The 16782-nt window shown below is 40.9% G+C and overlaps 1 protein-coding gene across 3 annotated transcripts; it reads left to right on the plus strand.

The window, feature by feature from the left end:
- The first annotated feature begins 297 nt into the window (after positions 1 to 297).
- Positions 298 to 12834, plus strand: INIP (INTS3 and NABP interacting protein). Of its 3 annotated transcripts, none has more exons than XM_054652070.2 (6): positions 298 to 514; positions 1177 to 1284; positions 1798 to 1885; positions 8601 to 8703; positions 11200 to 11290; positions 12167 to 12834. In XM_054652070.2, the coding sequence occupies exons 3-6, from the start codon at positions 1861 to 1863 to the stop codon at positions 12260 to 12262; spliced, it is 315 nt and encodes a 104-aa protein (XP_054508045.1). In that variant the 5' UTR covers positions 298 to 514; positions 1177 to 1284; positions 1798 to 1860; the 3' UTR covers positions 12263 to 12834. The 3 variants fall into 3 exon arrangements, with proteins under 3 accessions (XP_054508045.1, XP_054508046.1, XP_077028107.1); XM_054652071.2 differs by lacking the exon at positions 298 to 514 and adding an exon at positions 676 to 817; XM_077171992.1 differs by lacking the exons at positions 298 to 514; positions 1177 to 1284; positions 1798 to 1885 and adding an exon at positions 1956 to 2034.
- Positions 12835 to 16782: the final 3948 nt, after the last annotated feature.

Below are 16782 nucleotides of genomic sequence, written 5' to 3' on the forward strand. Positions count from 1 at the left end.
TGTCTTCAAAGACAATCTGCATGGCAGTGATTTAAAGAAAAAAAGAAACAGGAGAAGAGGACACAACCTCAAGTTGCACCATGGGAAGTTCTTCCCTGAAGAGCGATTAGATTTTCGAATGAGCTGCCCAGCCCAGGGAGGTGGTGGAGTCAGCCTCCCTGGAAGCGTTGAGCAATGACTGGGTGTGGCACTCAGTGCCATGGTCTGGCTGATAGGGTAGTGTTGGGTCACAGGTTAGACTCCATAACCTCGGAGGTCTTTTCCAACCTGATTCCACGACCTCTTCCCTTCCACTTGTGGGGTTTTTTTACTATTTAACCTCGATGCTGCCTGGAGTCCCCCACTGTGCGGCACAAGCGTGAAACCCTGGCGCTTGCTCCTATCCCCAGGGGGATGCCCTCGGCAGGAGCAAACACAGGCAAACACTGCCTCCCAGCTGAACGCCACACTCCGCGCGGCCTGCCCCCGTTCCCACAGGCACAACCCCGACCCTTCCGGGCCTGGGCAGGGCGAGGTAAGGACGCGGGAGGAGAGGAGGCCGCGAGACGTGCGAGGGGAGGGCACGGGAAGGGAGGAGGGCGCGGGAAGTGCGAGGGGAGGGCACGGGAAGGGAGGAGGGCGCGGGAAGTGCGAGGGGAGGGCACGGGAAGGGAGCAGGGCGCGGGAAGTGCGAGGGGAGGGCACGGGAAGGGAGGAGGGCGCGGCCGCTGTCGCGCTGTGGAGCGTCACGAGCAGGGGGCGGAAGCGGCGCGGTCGCGCTGCGGGGAGGGCGAGCGGGGTGAAAGGAGCCGGTGCCCCGCGCTCTCGGGCCGGGCAGGTGGGTAGCGGGCGGGACTGCAGGGGCCTGGGCCAGGCCGGCTGGCCTAGGGCAGGGCAGCGGCCCCGGCTCGGGGCGAGCCAGGGAGGCCATCCGTCCATTGTGGGCGGGAGGGAGAAGGCGAGCGGGAGAGCCCATTCCCGAGTGAGGGGGGGACTGGGCGGCGGGGGGAGTGGGTCAGGCCGTCCATGGCTCTTGGAGAAACCCGTCCCGACCGCTCTCGCTGAGCTTAATTAATACTGTCATTGGGTTATTGATTCACCGCAGCGTTGCTGCTCAGGGACCCGCAGGTCCCGAGCGTAGCAATGACACGGTCTCCTGTGGAAGTGTGGCTGATTCGTGCTTCACGTTTCCTGCAGGATTCAGCGTTCCCATCCCTCGCCTCCGCCTGGCTGAGCCAGAGCTCTTCACCACTGCACTTTAAAGCCTGGCACCTTGATGGAAACAGATGTTGATGGTGGTCCGAGGTGACGTATGACCAAGGAGCAGCAGGCCTCCTTTTTTTTTTTTGCCACAGCTGCAGCCAATTTTGGCTGGCCTTGTCTCTGGGATTTAAATTGTCTCTCCTCAAATAATCAGTTTTTCTTGAGTTAGAGCCTGAACTGGGGTCTTCCAAGGCTTCAGCTTTTAAGGACTACAAAGGTTTGATTTGATTCTTAAGTGTAGCCTGACATACCTTGTCAGGAAAAAGTTCAGTTGGGAAAATGGTCTGTATGACTCCAATTATTATATTATTTATACTCGAATGTTACTACTACTTCTAGAATCTGAAAAAAAGCATTGATCGCAACCCTTGCTATTTCAAGCCCAAAGTTTCAGTCAGAACAATATAAACTGTATAATATATTTTAAGCAAAACACATGCTGTGTTCAGCTTGTGCTTTCTAACAGTTGCCATATTTATAAAGTCTCTAACAGGTTGAATTCCAAGCTCTTATTTTAAAGGAGTATGTTCATCTTGTATTGTGCCTGTTTTGCAGATATTTGTGGGGGTTAAAAGATTTGAACTCCAGCTGAATAAAACAAGGGCTGAAGATTGAAGGATGGCAGCAAATCCTTCAGGACAAGGTAAGTTTTAATTTAAGTATTCAAGGAAAAGTAAATGCAAAATATCAGTGAAATCACCATGACTTAAGTTTATTTTTATGGAAAGATGAAGAAAGGGAAGAGAGGTGGGGCTGAAAGCAGCAGAATGGCAGCAATTCTTCTGGGACAAGGTACACACACATTTAATGGTTGGAAAAGACCACTGATGGTTGGGAAGCCCTTTATTACTGAGCACAATGTTGTGCTCAGGGTTAGGAAATAGGTATCAAGCCTATGCTACAGTAATCCTTTCCTGAAGCTTATTTCAGACACTTACTGCACTTGGCCTTGAACATGACTTGCAGCTATTGCACTCAACATCAGAGAACAGCCAGAAGTCAAATACATTCTATGGGAACAGCAAGACCCAGGCAGTAATATCTGTCACAGCAGCAATTGGCCAGGCTTAGGAGAAAAAGCCAGTTAAAACCATAATGGTAACTGCGATGAACTGTTCCTTTATACCAAGATGCATCTCAATTGTATCTGTAAAATAATAAAAGTCTTAATAATGGTCCATCTCTCTGCATGTGCTTTAGAGGGGGCTGAGGGTCTGGAAGTGCCACCCAGTGAATTTGAAGGAGGATCTTAAATCGCCCTCTAGAGGTTTTCTGGAAACCTTAGGGGAGCTCTGAGGCTTTTCCTATATGGAAGAGCTGGGGACAAAGCTTCTCAGGTATGGCTCTTCCCTTACTTGTTTATGAGAAATGAATTCTGGTTTCAGTTTTCCCAGCAAGTGGAGACTTTTTGGACTTTTTGTGTCCTTACCTCAAGCAATCCTGCAAACCTGGTGTTGCTGGATGATACTTCAGGGGGTATCCTATGACTCATGTGGTCCAAGCCACAGATTTTACTTGCTACTTGATGAAAAGGAGGTAGTTTCAGGAATGCTTTTTGAGATTTTATGAGGTGTTGAGAGACAAGTACTGCAGATTGCAGAGCTGTCTGTTTGCAAATTTTAACTCTGAGAAAGTTTTTGGTACGTAATGGTAAATCTTGCTTTTATTCTGTGAACACGAAATTAGCATCATTGCAAGGAATAGAATGTTGTCACAGAGAGTCAAAAGCTGCTTTTTCTTAAATATCTTGGTTTACTGAGATGGGATTTTAAGGCCAGAATACTTTTGCTTCCCTCCCAATTCCAGTGACTTTTAATTTAGTAGACCCTTAGGATCTTTTATATTTGGGATATCCTTTATAGACTCATTAAAGGAACCATGCAGTTATTATTTGAAAATTGTTTGCACTAAGGAGACAAGAAACGCTATCAAGTTTAATTACCAAATAAGCCTATAAGTAGTACAACTAGGAAAATTAGAAAGGAACAGGTGATTATGAACAACAATTCAGGGTTTCTGTCTTTGCTAGGTGCAGTCTGGTAGTGAAAAGGACTGTGAAAAACACTGCATTTTTAGCTTGCCTCCTGGCATATGTATTAGTACTGTTCAAGGAATCCATTCTCTTCACTTGGACAAAAAGCATACAAGTTTACTGAAATGCTCACCAGAAGGGTTTTGAATGGTAGCACTTACTCAGGCAGAGCTGTAAGGATGAATTAAACAGTAGCCTTCTACACAGGTAAACAGTGATGGGAATTTTTTGTACTGAGTTACTAATGTTTTTCCTTTGATTTGTATCAGATATTTTCTTAGGAGTAAATATGAGTTTTCCATTGATAACAGACTTGGACTATAAAAGTTAAGATGTTTTGAACCAGACTTTTATTCACTGGCCTCTTAGAAAAGCACTCTTGGTAGCGAGTGGCATATGAGTGCAGAAAAACCAAGAAGAACTGAATGAAAAGCCTTATTTCAGTTCATTTGTACCACAGGGAACTGATGGCACGAGACTGACTGTGGCTTTAATAAGCAATAGAAGGTCTTGCTGTATGTATGCTGTGTTTTGTCTATCACATGCACTCATTGACCAGAGCGATACACTTTGAGGGGTGGAAATCAGCTTCTGAATTAGAGCAAATACTTCCACGTGCTCAGGAATACACTGCTCCTACTGCAATACTTCACAGTACTTAGGCAACTTGGATTCATCAGGCTGCTCTTGTGAAATGCCTGTGCTTGTGTGCAGCAAGGCCAGAGCTTTGTTGTGTGTAACTGAATTAGCCACTCTGTGTGTGAGTTCTCCTAGAGAAAGCTGTCTGAAATGAGAGAAATGTAACTGTTCAGGACAGAATTCTCTTTTGGTCCTCAGAGGTGGAAAAGATACAGATCCTGCTTCAGACAGGGCTGAACATTTCAGAAAAGAAGAGTTCTGGTATGTTGGAAGAAGAAGCTCTTGAAATATGAACAGAATTCTAAGTTTAAGGCTGCAGCAGTTCGAGAGTCTCTTTATGTCCTGAAAGTTGTTTATTCTTTTCCCTAAAGATATGTGGGGGCATTCCCAGGGCACATGCTAAGCAGTTTGATATGGCTCTCTGTTCACCAGTCTGAAAAGGAAGATTGTACTGTTCTGCATTGAATTATGTCATCATCCACACATTTTGCTGTTCCCAATCTGAGTCTGATCTGTGTGTAAACATAGTACTTGAGAACTTTGCAGCCATAAAGCTGTCAGTTACTTATATACATGTATACATATATACATATATACTTATAGGTATGTAGCGGTTTTCTGGAGGCACAGACAAAATACTAATGTATTTTTAAGTAATTCTACTTAATTTACTGAGTAACCAGTACACCTTTTGTTTCATTGTCATACCAAGTATATGAAAGCATATCCAGATATAAATTGTTACTGAGAGTATTGGCATGCAGCAGATTGTTAGATGATGTTTTGAGATGCCAGTCATCATAAGCAGAAGAGGCCATCAGAATAGAATTACTCCATTTTCTTCACAAGTGGTGTGTGTTTAATATGGACTTTGAATTCTGCTTTTTAAGAGGCTGCTGCCTCACTTAATGAATGCTGCCATTTATAGAAACATGCACTTCAGTAAAGAAATTGCTTTAAGTCCTTTATGAATTGAGCAGGCAGGACAAAATGCAGTGCATTTCAATGTTCAGAGCTTGGAGCTCACACACAGCTTTGAAAACATTTTCTAAGTAAAAGTGTATTTTGGACACAAAGTAACAGTGGGCTTTTTAGTGCTGTTACACATCTATGGGTAAATGATAAACGGTGCATCTTGGAAAAAACTTAAATGTCCTGTGAATTTGAAGCAACAAATCAAGGAGAAAAGATAATCAATGAAAAGCAAAAAATTAAAAACAGATAAATGTAATGCTGTTGCTAGCTATGCAGAGTTTATTAGAAGAACTAACTGACATAGGTAATGGTTAGATAGGGTGGTAGATAAAATGTTGAGAGTAGGTTAGAGAGAGAGGCTTGCTGTGAGCTCTTAAAGCTGGCAGTATCACTCAGCAAGGTTTCAGCTTTCTCTGGCTTTCTGCCTTTCATGTGCAGAAAAATAGATGCAAGTAATCTTTCTCATCCTGCACAAATACAATGCTTGATGTCAGAAACAGAGGTGTCAGAAAGGTTTAAATTCTAAATGTCCTGAATTTGCTACATTAGAGAATAATCTGAGGATCTAGGTGCTCAGTTTGACATCTGACGCTCCCATGATCTATTTAACTGTCTTGAATAGATTGTTTTGTGTCAGGACTCATGTCAGCAAAGCAGAGGAAAATGCTTATAAACTGCAATATACGAACTGTTCGAACTCAAAATCTTAGTACAACTCAGCCCAGTGAAGGGAAGTCTAGATTTAAAGCTCAATTAGGAGGTTCGGGTGTTTAAAATCTGCACTGGTTTTCACAGATGGGAATCTGGTCTGTACTAAGGACAGCTTTTGATTTTTGCATGTCCACGTTTTTAGAAGAAATGAAAGCAGAAAGTAGAAAGCAGAACCGACAAATCTGCAGATGAAATATTGCTCTTATTTATAATTGAAGCAGGAAACTTCTGTAGGAGTTTCAAATTTGTCTTTATGAAAGCATTTTGGGTTCCTCAACAGGGAAGAAAATGAAAGTTTTGCTTATTTATTGCCAGATATGGTTAATTACTCTCTAAGGATGCCAGAATTTCTCTGTAAAATGGATTTCTCATATTCCCCCCCTTCCATTGTTAACCTTTAAATGAACAGGCTTTACTTTGCACGTTGAAGAAGTTTTCCTGCAGGAAGATCACGTTGCTCAGCTGAGGAGTACTAACATGTATGTGTTGAATATGCTCCTCCACTTTCTTAAACAGGCTTTTTTTCCCTTGCCAATAACAAATTCACTTAAACAAATTAATTTTTCAGCACAGCAGGTTGATGGTGGTTACTGTCTGAACTCTAGTGCAAAATACTACTTAAAAAAACCCAACCAACAAACAATCAAACAAAAGCACAGCACAAATCTCTTAGTAGTGGTATGAGGAAAGAAAAAATACTTGGGTTTCTTCTGACTACCTCTAGAGTTTCTTTCACAAGATACTGTAACAAGACTCGAAATAGAAGACAGAGTCTTCTACTGTTTGTGATCACAGTTTAAAAACAGCATTTAAAATGTCTCAGGCTTTTCTGAATCATACCATCTGTTTTATGATAAATTTAAGTATATTTAATCTTTATTTTTTTAGATCACAAACTTATATTAAAAAGTGGTCTCCTTTTTCTTTCCATAATCATCATATCTTGTGAATTCCAAGCATGCATTTAAATTTATGCAGTTTAAGATAAGCAACCAGTATCAGTAGGGTGCTGAATAATATGTCAAGTATAATGGTTTTTGGACTAAAGTTGTGTAGAATGAGCATACAAACATATGGTTGTTTTAGGTCAGGCCCTCTAAGAGGTGATTCAGTCATCTTTTCCACACATTGTCTCCAAAATTTACCAGAAAGTGAAGTCTGGGCTAGCTGCGGTTCAGAGATATTAAATCCTAGCTTGTTGGCAAGATTTGTCAGCCTTTGTATGTCAGCTCTGTTTTAAGGTTTCAGATTCATTGCAAGCGCAAGGTCTTCAAAACAAAAAAAAAAAAGTGATAGTGTACAATACCCGAAGAGCAGAGAAACATCAAAGGCCTGAATCAGTACTCTTATCAAACAGAGTTTAAGTGGAGCTAATGCTACATAGGAAGGAGAGATTAGTGGACAGAAAAATTCCAGTTAATTAAATGTAACTGAAAATCTTGTTAACCAATATCAAAATAATTGTGGGTGATCTTACATAAAACCATAGTACAATATAATCAAAAGACTGTGCTCCTTTCGAGAACTCTTGTGACACTGAAGTTCATGGATGTGTATATTAGGCATGGTAGAAGAAAAAGGTTAGAGCTTGATAGCAAGGCAGTACAGATGCATATTGTTATTTAGAGTTGAAGGTTTCTCTCTGGTGACTGTGTCCTTCATTATGCCATGTAGATGACGGAATTCTGGATTATGTGACTGAGCATCAGGACACGGTCTGTCAAAGAGGATGAACTTTTTGAGTGCAGCTACTGAAAATAAATCATTTTACCTTGACATGCTAATAGTCTCCTTAAGAGTTATCATGTGTGGCCTTCCTCACAGCTTGTGAACTACCATGTTTAGTGCTGTCATTAACAGAGTTTGCAGGGCAGGGGCACAGCGTGCAGCAACTTCCAGGGGGAATCTTGAACTTTTTGCATGGAGGAAATAAAGGAGAGCTGACTTTTACTCTTAACTTTTTTTTTTAAATGATGTTGTCATAGCTTGTTATTTATAGAACAGCAGGAAATAAGAGATTCAAGAAGTTTGCATTTCTGACATGAGGAGTGTACTTGGTGGCATAGAGGCAGGTAAGAGTCAGCTCTGGAGCTGTTGTCCTCAGCTGTGCTGTTTGGGCATACTGGGCAATAGCAGGGGCTTGTGACTCTGGTTTGTTTGAGGGCTGCAGGGAGATTCTTTATTATATGAGTCCTGTGTAGGTGCAGGAGTTTTGCCATGTTTGCATTTAGAAGGCAACTTTGAAGAATACATGGGTGGCAGCTATTTTGGGCATTTTTGAAATTCTCTCAAGTCACCCTTCTTCCTGATCCCTTCTCTAGTATTCAAGGTTGCTTTGGAAGAGTGATGAAAGCAGATGGAGGCCACATTCTTATGTGGTGTACGGACAGTTTAATGGTTAAAATTTGCTTCTCTATTCCAGCATTTGATCATACTCAGAGTAAGGGTAGTGTGTATAGGGCCCATTATATTTAAACTTTTCTTCATAGATTGATTGAAACATGTTTGTATAAACACATGTGCAAGCTTAGTGATTTGCTCATTCTTACCTGTTATATATATGAAATGCTTGTGTTACAGTTTGAATTCACTGACATGAGAAATTAAGCCCCATGCATATATTACTCCATTGTTATTGTTGAATTGAACATTCAGTGACTACTTTTTACATGTAGAACCTGCTAAGTTTACTGCTTTTTTTTTTTTTGGAAGGCAGCTATTTAAACATAAACATTGATTGTAGCTCCAGTGCTGGCTTGGGAAGGGATAGGCTCTAACTTGAGTTAAAAGCTTCTGTTTAAAATGTAATAATATGCATGATAGCTTATGGAAGCTATTGCATGCTGAAAAATGAAGCCTATTTAATAATAGTCTTTTGAAGTGAAGATCAGTGTATTCATCTTAGAGTAGTTTTCTACAGGGATTTCTAATTCCACAGGGTTAGAGTTGGGCCACAGAAGTCAAATAAATATCTCTAATATTTTTCTGTCATTCTCACCAGGTTTCCAGAATAAAAATAGGGTTGCAATCCTGGCAGAACTAGACAAGGAGAAGAGAAAGTTACTTATGCAAAACCAGTCTTCCACAAATCACCCTGGAGCCAGGTATTTTATGTTCTTAGACCTGTTGGGCCATCACTGATTACATCAAGGAAAAAAAAGCCAAACAGCTAGTGAGCTGTAAACTTATATAAATACTCAACAGAAGTGTATTCTGACCATCTTTAATAACAAGGCAGAGGGACATTGGTCTTTAGGAACATACTTAAAATGGTTTACATAGCATGAATTTTGGCCTATATAATTTCCATTTGAGAATGAGAGAAGCAGATACGCTTACTCAAGTGCATTAAAGTCTATCATAAAGAAAAATCAGGAAGCAGCCACTCAGAAAACATTTCATTAAGCTGAAATGCTCTGGTGAATGGAAGTAGCAGACCATTAGGTTCAGGATTCTGTGTGCTTAGAAAAGAGCAGTTACAGCAGGAGTGAGTTATTCTTGAAACTCCCTATGTGCAAGATGAAACCAGTGTATGTTACAGCAGATAATCCTGTAAAAGATGCTGTGTTGTAGGGATGATTCTACATTGTAAAGTGTAATAGTCTAATCTGAGTTGAAGCGTGTTAGTGGGTTTCTCCCATAGAAGACAAGAAGATCAGATTTTTGTCATAAATCAGTAACTAGAAAATCACACAATAATTTATGTGGAGAAATTGACATCCTTACACTTTGGGGTTATGGTGATGTGAGTGCAGTGCCATGTTCTAGACACAGTGTAACCCACAACACCTGTGTAAGAGTCAAATACTCTGACTGCAGTCTGAGTGCTGCCTGTGTCTTTTCTTCTGAGTGATTCCACAGCACTTTTAATTCCTTCATAAGGTCAAAAAACATGCAGAATACTTGAAATTGCCTCATGTAGGCTTCTGAGTGAGGTAAGAAGTTACTATTAAAAACTTTATGTGGTTATTACTTGAGCAAAATTGTTGTGAAGAAAATCAGAATATCATACTGTTATGTACAGCTCCTGGCAGCAGTGTTTCTGTGCTTCATTATAAGCCTGACAGCTTTAGGGAGTGCTTGTTTACTCTCTTTTTTCTTTAAGGAAATACAACACTGTATTCTAGTGAGCAGAATTAGAATTTTCTAGTTTTGAAGGTGGACATGGGTGGAACCTACAATGCAACAGTCAGACTCTCTGCTTTGGTGTGGTGGGCTGATGTGTGATTTTTGAGAAGCTCACAGTTTTTTGATGTTGTGCCAAAGGTCTTGCACCACAGAGTTGTCAGAATTGAGACCATAAAAATTGTGCAAACTTGACCAATAGAGCTTGATGTACCTAAAGCACAACAGTGGCAGGGATAGCATAGGGGTGAATGGGTTTATTTCTTGACTTGGCATGTGAAAATCCTGTATCCAGGAACAGAAGACCTCTTTTGAAAAATGTCAGCTTATGGTGGAGCCTTAGGCTTATCTACAGAAATCATATTGAAAAGTTAGAGAGTACAGATTACAAATTGCAAATTAAATGCCTCCAAAATCACTGAAAATACTGTGTTTTAAATAAACTGAGTACTACTCTTTTCCAGCAATGAGACTTATCTTAATACTTGCCATAAGCAAAAATTTTTCTGAATTGTTTAGCTTTTGTTATGCATTTAGGCATAGATTTGGCTGCAGATCTTTCCGTGAGCATGGCTACTTGTCAAAAACTGATTTACTAAATCAGCTGTTGACATTGAAACTGCTGGTAAAATTCAGTTGATGAATTTGCTTGGGATCCTTGTCATTTGTACTTCTGTCTCTGTGATTGGTAAGAGCAGGGATTTCAGCAGCAGTCTCCAGTGACAGTTTCAGAGGTAGTTGGGAATTGTTTTGCGATACAGTTCCAATGGTAACCCTCACCTAATTTCCATGTTACTTTATATATAGAGTTGGGGGTGCTTTTTATGTCTTCTTTTTGGTTTAAGAAGGCAGATGAGTCCTAAGATATAAAAGACAAGAAAAAGCATCAGTAAATTTTAATTTGAAACCTTACGCTGCAGTGAGATAGATATGCTAAATCAGTTTTAGGTACTCCAAGCTGTTACCAAAGGATCATTATTTCAGTTAACATCAATAGGAAGCTCCTGTTTCATAGGTAGTGAACTGCTTCCCCCCCACCGAAGATCTGTTCTTATACTGAAGTCTGCAGAGCTCTTGTTAGTGCTTCTGTTTGTCACAACTGTTTAGAACAGTCACTCGGTGAATGAGTAGTGGTGAAAGCACAAAGCTGCTTTAGAAATTCCTTGCGTTGTCCAACACTGCCCCCCACTGGTTTCATTCACTTCAGTGTGGACTCAACCCATGGGCAAAATCCACAATAGGCTTCAGGTTTAGATTGGCAGAAATTGTTTATGGTGGCTCAAATTATACAGCTGTGGTCACTCCACCTACCCTTTTTTTCTCTTATATTTACAGATAGTAATTCCAAACAGTAACTGACAATTGCCAAGCCATGAGTGAAATGAGAACTCAGGAAGTCATGGTACCCATGGCTAGAATGGCAAGAACACATTTTGGCTGTGGTCTGTGTCATACCATCTTGTTCTTTCTTGCAGCATTGCACTTGCAAGATCACCTCTGAATAAGGATTTCCGTGATCATGCTGAGCAACAGCACATTGCAGCACAGCAGAAGGCTGCACTGCAGGTGAGCTGATACGGTCAGAGTTCAGTTTGACTCTTTTTAGATGTGCATCCCTTCAGAGAGCACCTTCCCCGCTCCTAGAAATATTGAAAAGCCCCTTTTAGGTATCTCTCATTTCTGCATTTGTCATAAGTGAAGTCTCTTGTGAAACATGTTCTTGGGCTTGGAGAGCTCCACCCAGCCCCACAGCCATCTCGTGGTGTCTCTGTTGAGCTCCCCCCAGTTTGTGTCTCAGACTGAGCTCAGATGGCTCCACTTGGCCTGCTGGCCATGCTGTTCCTGTGCAGCTCACTGTGCCAGTTGTCCTTGATCACTCCAAGGGCACACTGAAGGCTCAGGCTGAATTTGAGATCCAGCAGGGCTCTTCCCTAGTGGTGGAGGGAGGGAATATGCAGAACATCTAGCTTTTTAACTGGGAAAGGGCATGTAGGATTTCACAGAGGTGTTCCAGAGCCATACAGCAGCTGCCTCCCTCAGGTGAACAAGCATATATCTACATCACATGAGCAGAATCCTGGTGTCCCATGTTTGGGATTTTGTCTGGTGGTGCTCCATGTAGCAGCTGTCGTAAACCAAGAATTGCAAGCTGGTCATGGAAGGGAGTGGAAGTGGAAACATGGGGTCTAGGCAAAGAGCGATGAGGAGTTGATTGCTCCACCTCCACGGGGTTGGCTGAGAAGAGCAGAAGAGAATGCCCAAGTTAATTGCCCTGATGGGCCTTATTTTGATGTAGCTGATCTAAAATGCTGGGTTTGAATTTGACTTTCAGAATTAAGGAGCAAACTGGGAGAAATAAATAATGCTGCAGAAGCCATGAAATCTTAAATCATGTCAGTGCTGCAGGGAGAGATGCTTTAACAAATGCTTTTCTCTTTCCAGCACGCACATGCACACTCCTCAGGATACTTCATAACTCAAGATTCTGCATTTGGAAATCTTATTCTTCCTGTCTTACCTCGACTTGAGGCAGAATGAGGAATGTTGTCTCAGAAATTCAAGATCCGATTTTTGTCCACAGCAGGAGCTGTCTGACCTTTTAATTTCTTTATGTATCCTAAAACCTACTTTTTTTTTGGGTTCTTGCAAATGCCATTCAGAAGTGTGAGCTCTAGTGATGGGGAAATAGTGTTGAGAATTTTTTATCCTGTATTATTTCTGTTCCTCTGTCGGATCAAAGTCAAATGCAAGACTTTTATTGGACTTAGAAGTGCACAGGGTTTGCTCTTCCCTGTTTCAGTGCTTCCTTTAAATAAATGTCCAAAACAGAGTCACCAAGAGATGCACAATCTGACAGCATTTATATTTCTTTTTATTATGTAGAGGTATGGTTTTTGTAATGAATAATGAAAATTATTTCTGTTCATTAAAACAGACACGAATTTGTCAAATGCATCAGCCAGTCTTCCTCCCCCACCCTCTCCTATGCAGGAACATTTCTAGTGTACTGTTTGTAGCATCATCTGGTCTTAAGTCCTTAGTTAGAGTGTGCCTGCCTCTTACCTTGCTTTGTGAAATATGAAAATGAATTAAAGTGGGAAAAACCAAAATGTTTCTAACAGTCTTTTTATGGGCAAAATGTCAAAAGTTCTCTGGACATTTCACATGGAAAGTGTTGTCTTCAAAGACAATTCCATTTAAAAGGACAAATTTTTCTAGTTATGCCTTTTTCAAGACTCGGTGTGTTCTATTTTTGTTCACTCTTTTCCTTGGTGTTTTTGTCCATGGTAAACAATTCCAGCTTCCTGCTGGAAGAAAATCTATTGATATTAAGGTAAATTATTTTGGAACTGTGATTGTGCTACCAGGATAAAGTAACTTGGAATGAAAAATAGTTCTTACTTAGACTTCTTTATATCTCCACAGCTTTGCTCATGCAGTTATGCACTGATTGCACCTATGGAGGCAAATTTTAGAAAACAGAAAAGAACAAGAAAACTTATGTGAGAACAATAAATCAGAAAGCATCTGTTAAACTGGTGCCCATTTGAAACAGCTCTGTCCTTTGCAGAAGCTTAGCTGTCCCATGCAGTTTCCAGGGTTGTAGTTGGCATTTCCTCAGGGGCATGTAGGGTATTCTGTTTCTATATGCAGGGGATTGCCTGAACCCAATAAGACTACTGAACTATCTGTTCATATTTCACTGTTAATATTTGCAGTAATCAGGAATACAGAACAACTACCAAGAGATGGGTGAAGGTATGAGGGAAATGCCAGTGCTTTTCGTATACCTCAGCTGAACATAGACCTTTGCAGAAACTGGAGCATACTGAAAGATTTTCAGGAAGGAGAATCTTCTGGACCCAGCCTGGTAGAGCTTAAAGATGTGCAATTTTAACAAGAACTATTCATACCATATGCTTTTTTTTCTGGGTTCTGATGTGATGAGTCATGGGAATAATGATGGTTTTTGTGGGCAGTGGAGAAAGAAGTCACTTCTATTTTCTGTGGTTGGCTCTGTGTAGATTTTTCTTTTTAATTACCAATTATGAAATTACCATATGAAATTGTCCTGTCTATTAATTATTCTGTAGTGTGAGCTGCATATCTTATTAGATGCTTTGAAGAAAAAGATGTGCAAATCTCAGTGTAAAAGAGGCAGCTATGAATCTGTCCAACCTGGAAACATATAAAGGCAAAGGTGTTAAAGCAAATGCAGTAGAAAGCATGGATTTTATATTTGAGTTGAATTAACATTTAAGGAGCTCTGTGCTACATATTTGGTATTGTACAGACTGCAAATGGTCCAGGCAATGCAACAGTAATCATCTTTTTCCCTGGCAAAGTTACGGTTGCTCCACTGAAGGAGTTAACACTTGTTGGCTGGGTTGTTTTCACTTTGGGTATTGAAAGATCTACTTTTGGAAATTCAGGGCCTGAGCTCAAGAATGAGGAATGGTGGGGGGGGAATGAATGCAGCTGTTATGATATTTTAAAGTTATAATGTCTCAAATTATTCTTTGCAATTGTGAGGGTCTTGGTGCTATATGTAGATAGGATTAACTGTCAAATGCACAAATTACAAATATGGAAGCACTTATGTTAAAATGACAGACTCAAGCACTTACTGTCAGATGCATCAGTGTGTCTTGCCACTCTTTCTTTCCTACTATTAATCAGTATTGGATACATTAATCTATCCTATACAGTAACTTCAGCAAAACCCTTTCTTCTCTTCGAACTACACATTCAGATTCAAACTATTACCAGTTAGAATACATGTGAACCAGGAAGTGTCTGGGATGTGTTGCTCCTAGCAGTAACCACTAAGTTGATCAGATGAAAACTGAAGGCCTGTTATACAGTGCTGGCCTGTGTACCTCAACACACATGACTCAAGTAATTTTTATTTAATTTGCTACAATAGAAATTGGCCTTTCCACTCACCACAGGTTGGTGTAGTGTCTGTGTCAGAGCTGAATGGTGGGGTGGAAGCAGCTCACAGACTGGGCTAAAGCATCATGAGATCAGATTTTTCTAAGTGATGGCAGAGTTGTAATCTGTCAAGAACAGATGAGATAAAGGGATCAAAGATGTACAGAAGCACTAAAAGAACTGAACCCATAGCTTGTTTCTTAGCTCTGTCATCTTTTTCTTCTACTAGACAAGTTTTCACATCTTTGTTTTCCAAAGTCACCCAGCATTTCCCCACCACAATAGCCTCTGGAAAATGCTCTGGTCTAACTCAAAAAGCTTGGCCTGTAAAACCATGTGTGATTTCCTACCATATGTGGTTTTACTCTCCCTTTTTCCTTAGTATTTTCATTCTGCTGAATTCCTAGAAGCACTGGTATGAAACTGATCAATAATACCTGATGTTGTGTTGGACTTTATATCAGAACACAAAAGACTCAGTGCAATGCAGTTGTGGAAAGAAATTACAGCCCCTGGTGCAGCTTGCCTAGATCTTCCTAATTGCTTTGATGTGCTCAATCAGCAAAATTGATAAATGCTGTTTTTGCCTTCATGTGCTTTCAGCAATGGTCAAGCCACCTGTAATTTTCTAGTCCTGTGGACACAGCTGGGTAGCACTGTTCATGACCACTGTTCAAGGATCCTTGTCTGAGGTACACACTTTGGATGGCTCTAGGCTTTTATTAAATCACCTTTGTAATTTAAAGGCTAGAGGTCACTTACCATTTTGCTGCATAGCAGAGAAGTTAGTGCTCCAACCCAAGCCTTGAAGAAATGTGTGAAGAGGCCTGGCTTTCCCCAGCCTCTTCAGAGAAGAGGAGAATGTCAATTATCAACCAGTTTACAGGGAACATGAGCTTGAACGGATGGAGGGAAATGCAGATAATGGCACCTTAGGAGTCCACAGCTTTTATGGCTTCTCTTACAGAATCTGCAGGGTTGTAGGGGGAAAGCACAAGGGCTGAAGGAGGGAATGAGCCAGAAACAGTGTAGTATGTGATCACAGACATGAGCAGGCAGTGACTATCTCAGTGCATCCTCTTAAGCATTATGGTAGCTAATTCATTCAAAATCAGGAGAATGGCTGAGAAAGCAGCTGGATGATTCCTGATGGCCAAATTTATAGCAGTGACAATTCCTCCTGACAAATCAGCTCAAATAGCAAGCCTTCTTGAAGGACAGTCAGTCAGTCCTGCTGAAACTGAAGCTGATCCCCGTGTTTTGGGGAACATATGGACACATGAATCCTAAGGGAAAAATTAACAGAAGGCAGCTGGTCTGCTGGATGGTCTGTGTGCACAGACATCTCTGAAGGAGGAGGTGGAGAATGAAGGAAGGATTGTCTGACACCCAGCTGGAAAAGTCCACCTGTCAAGAGCTCTGTGTACCTGATTTATGTTTTGCTAACACACAGGGAAAATTCCATAGCACCTGTCAGTAACACTGTTGTGTCTGGAAAGTCTGGTAATCAGTGTGTTCTGAAACACTTCTGGAGGGCTAAAATACAGAGCTTTCTGTAGAGAATGGCAACTTTGACAACTAATCAGTGAAGTAGTTTTCACATGCTGTTAGGTTAATAGCTTGCTCAGTGAGTTTCTGCATTTATTGGAAGCACAGAGCACAACCCAGGTATTTTACAAAGACAATACTGTCCTGTTTCCTAGTTCTTCCACTCATAGAAGGAAACAAATGATAAATGTTTGTTTACATTCCTTCCTTGAATACACGTTTTTTAGAGAGAAAGTTTAATGGATTAAATAGAGAAAGCTTGATTATTTTGGTGAAACATTATGAAAAATTATGTTAAACTACTGGTGAGGAAATAACTTTCTTCAGCTATTGCCCTCTGCCAGTGTCATTCAGGTATTGAATTGTGAAAGGTGGTGACATAGTTCTCAATCTGTTCTCTTGAAGCCTGTAATCTGGATACTTTGGTGTCAGTGGATGCTTCTTTTTTCATGAAGATTTTGTAGATAAGGTCTGAAAGTTGTTCAAAATCTACCTGGAATTTACAATCACAAGCTTACATGCCACCTTCACTATGCACATATGTTGCACATATTAGCATATTATATAACTGGGTG

This window comes from Agelaius phoeniceus, chromosome Z, assembly GCF_051311805.1.
Source record: "Agelaius phoeniceus isolate bAgePho1 chromosome Z, bAgePho1.hap1, whole genome shotgun sequence".
Lineage (NCBI taxonomy): Eukaryota > Metazoa > Chordata > Aves > Passeriformes > Icteridae > Agelaius > Agelaius phoeniceus.

Excerpts from the sequence above, each read along its gene's own strand:
- INIP (XM_077171992.1), top strand. The coding sequence starts at position 1,971 with ATGAAGAAAGGGAAGAGAGGTGGGGCTGAAAGCAGCAGAATGGCAGCA. Across the intron at positions 2,035-8,600 it reads AGCAATTCTTCTGGGACAAG|GTTTCCAGAATAAAAATAGG; the intron begins GTACACACACAT and ends CATTCTCACCAG. Across the intron at positions 11,291-12,166 it reads AGCAGAAGGCTGCACTGCAG|CACGCACATGCACACTCCTC; the intron begins GTGAGCTGATAC and ends TTCTCTTTCCAG.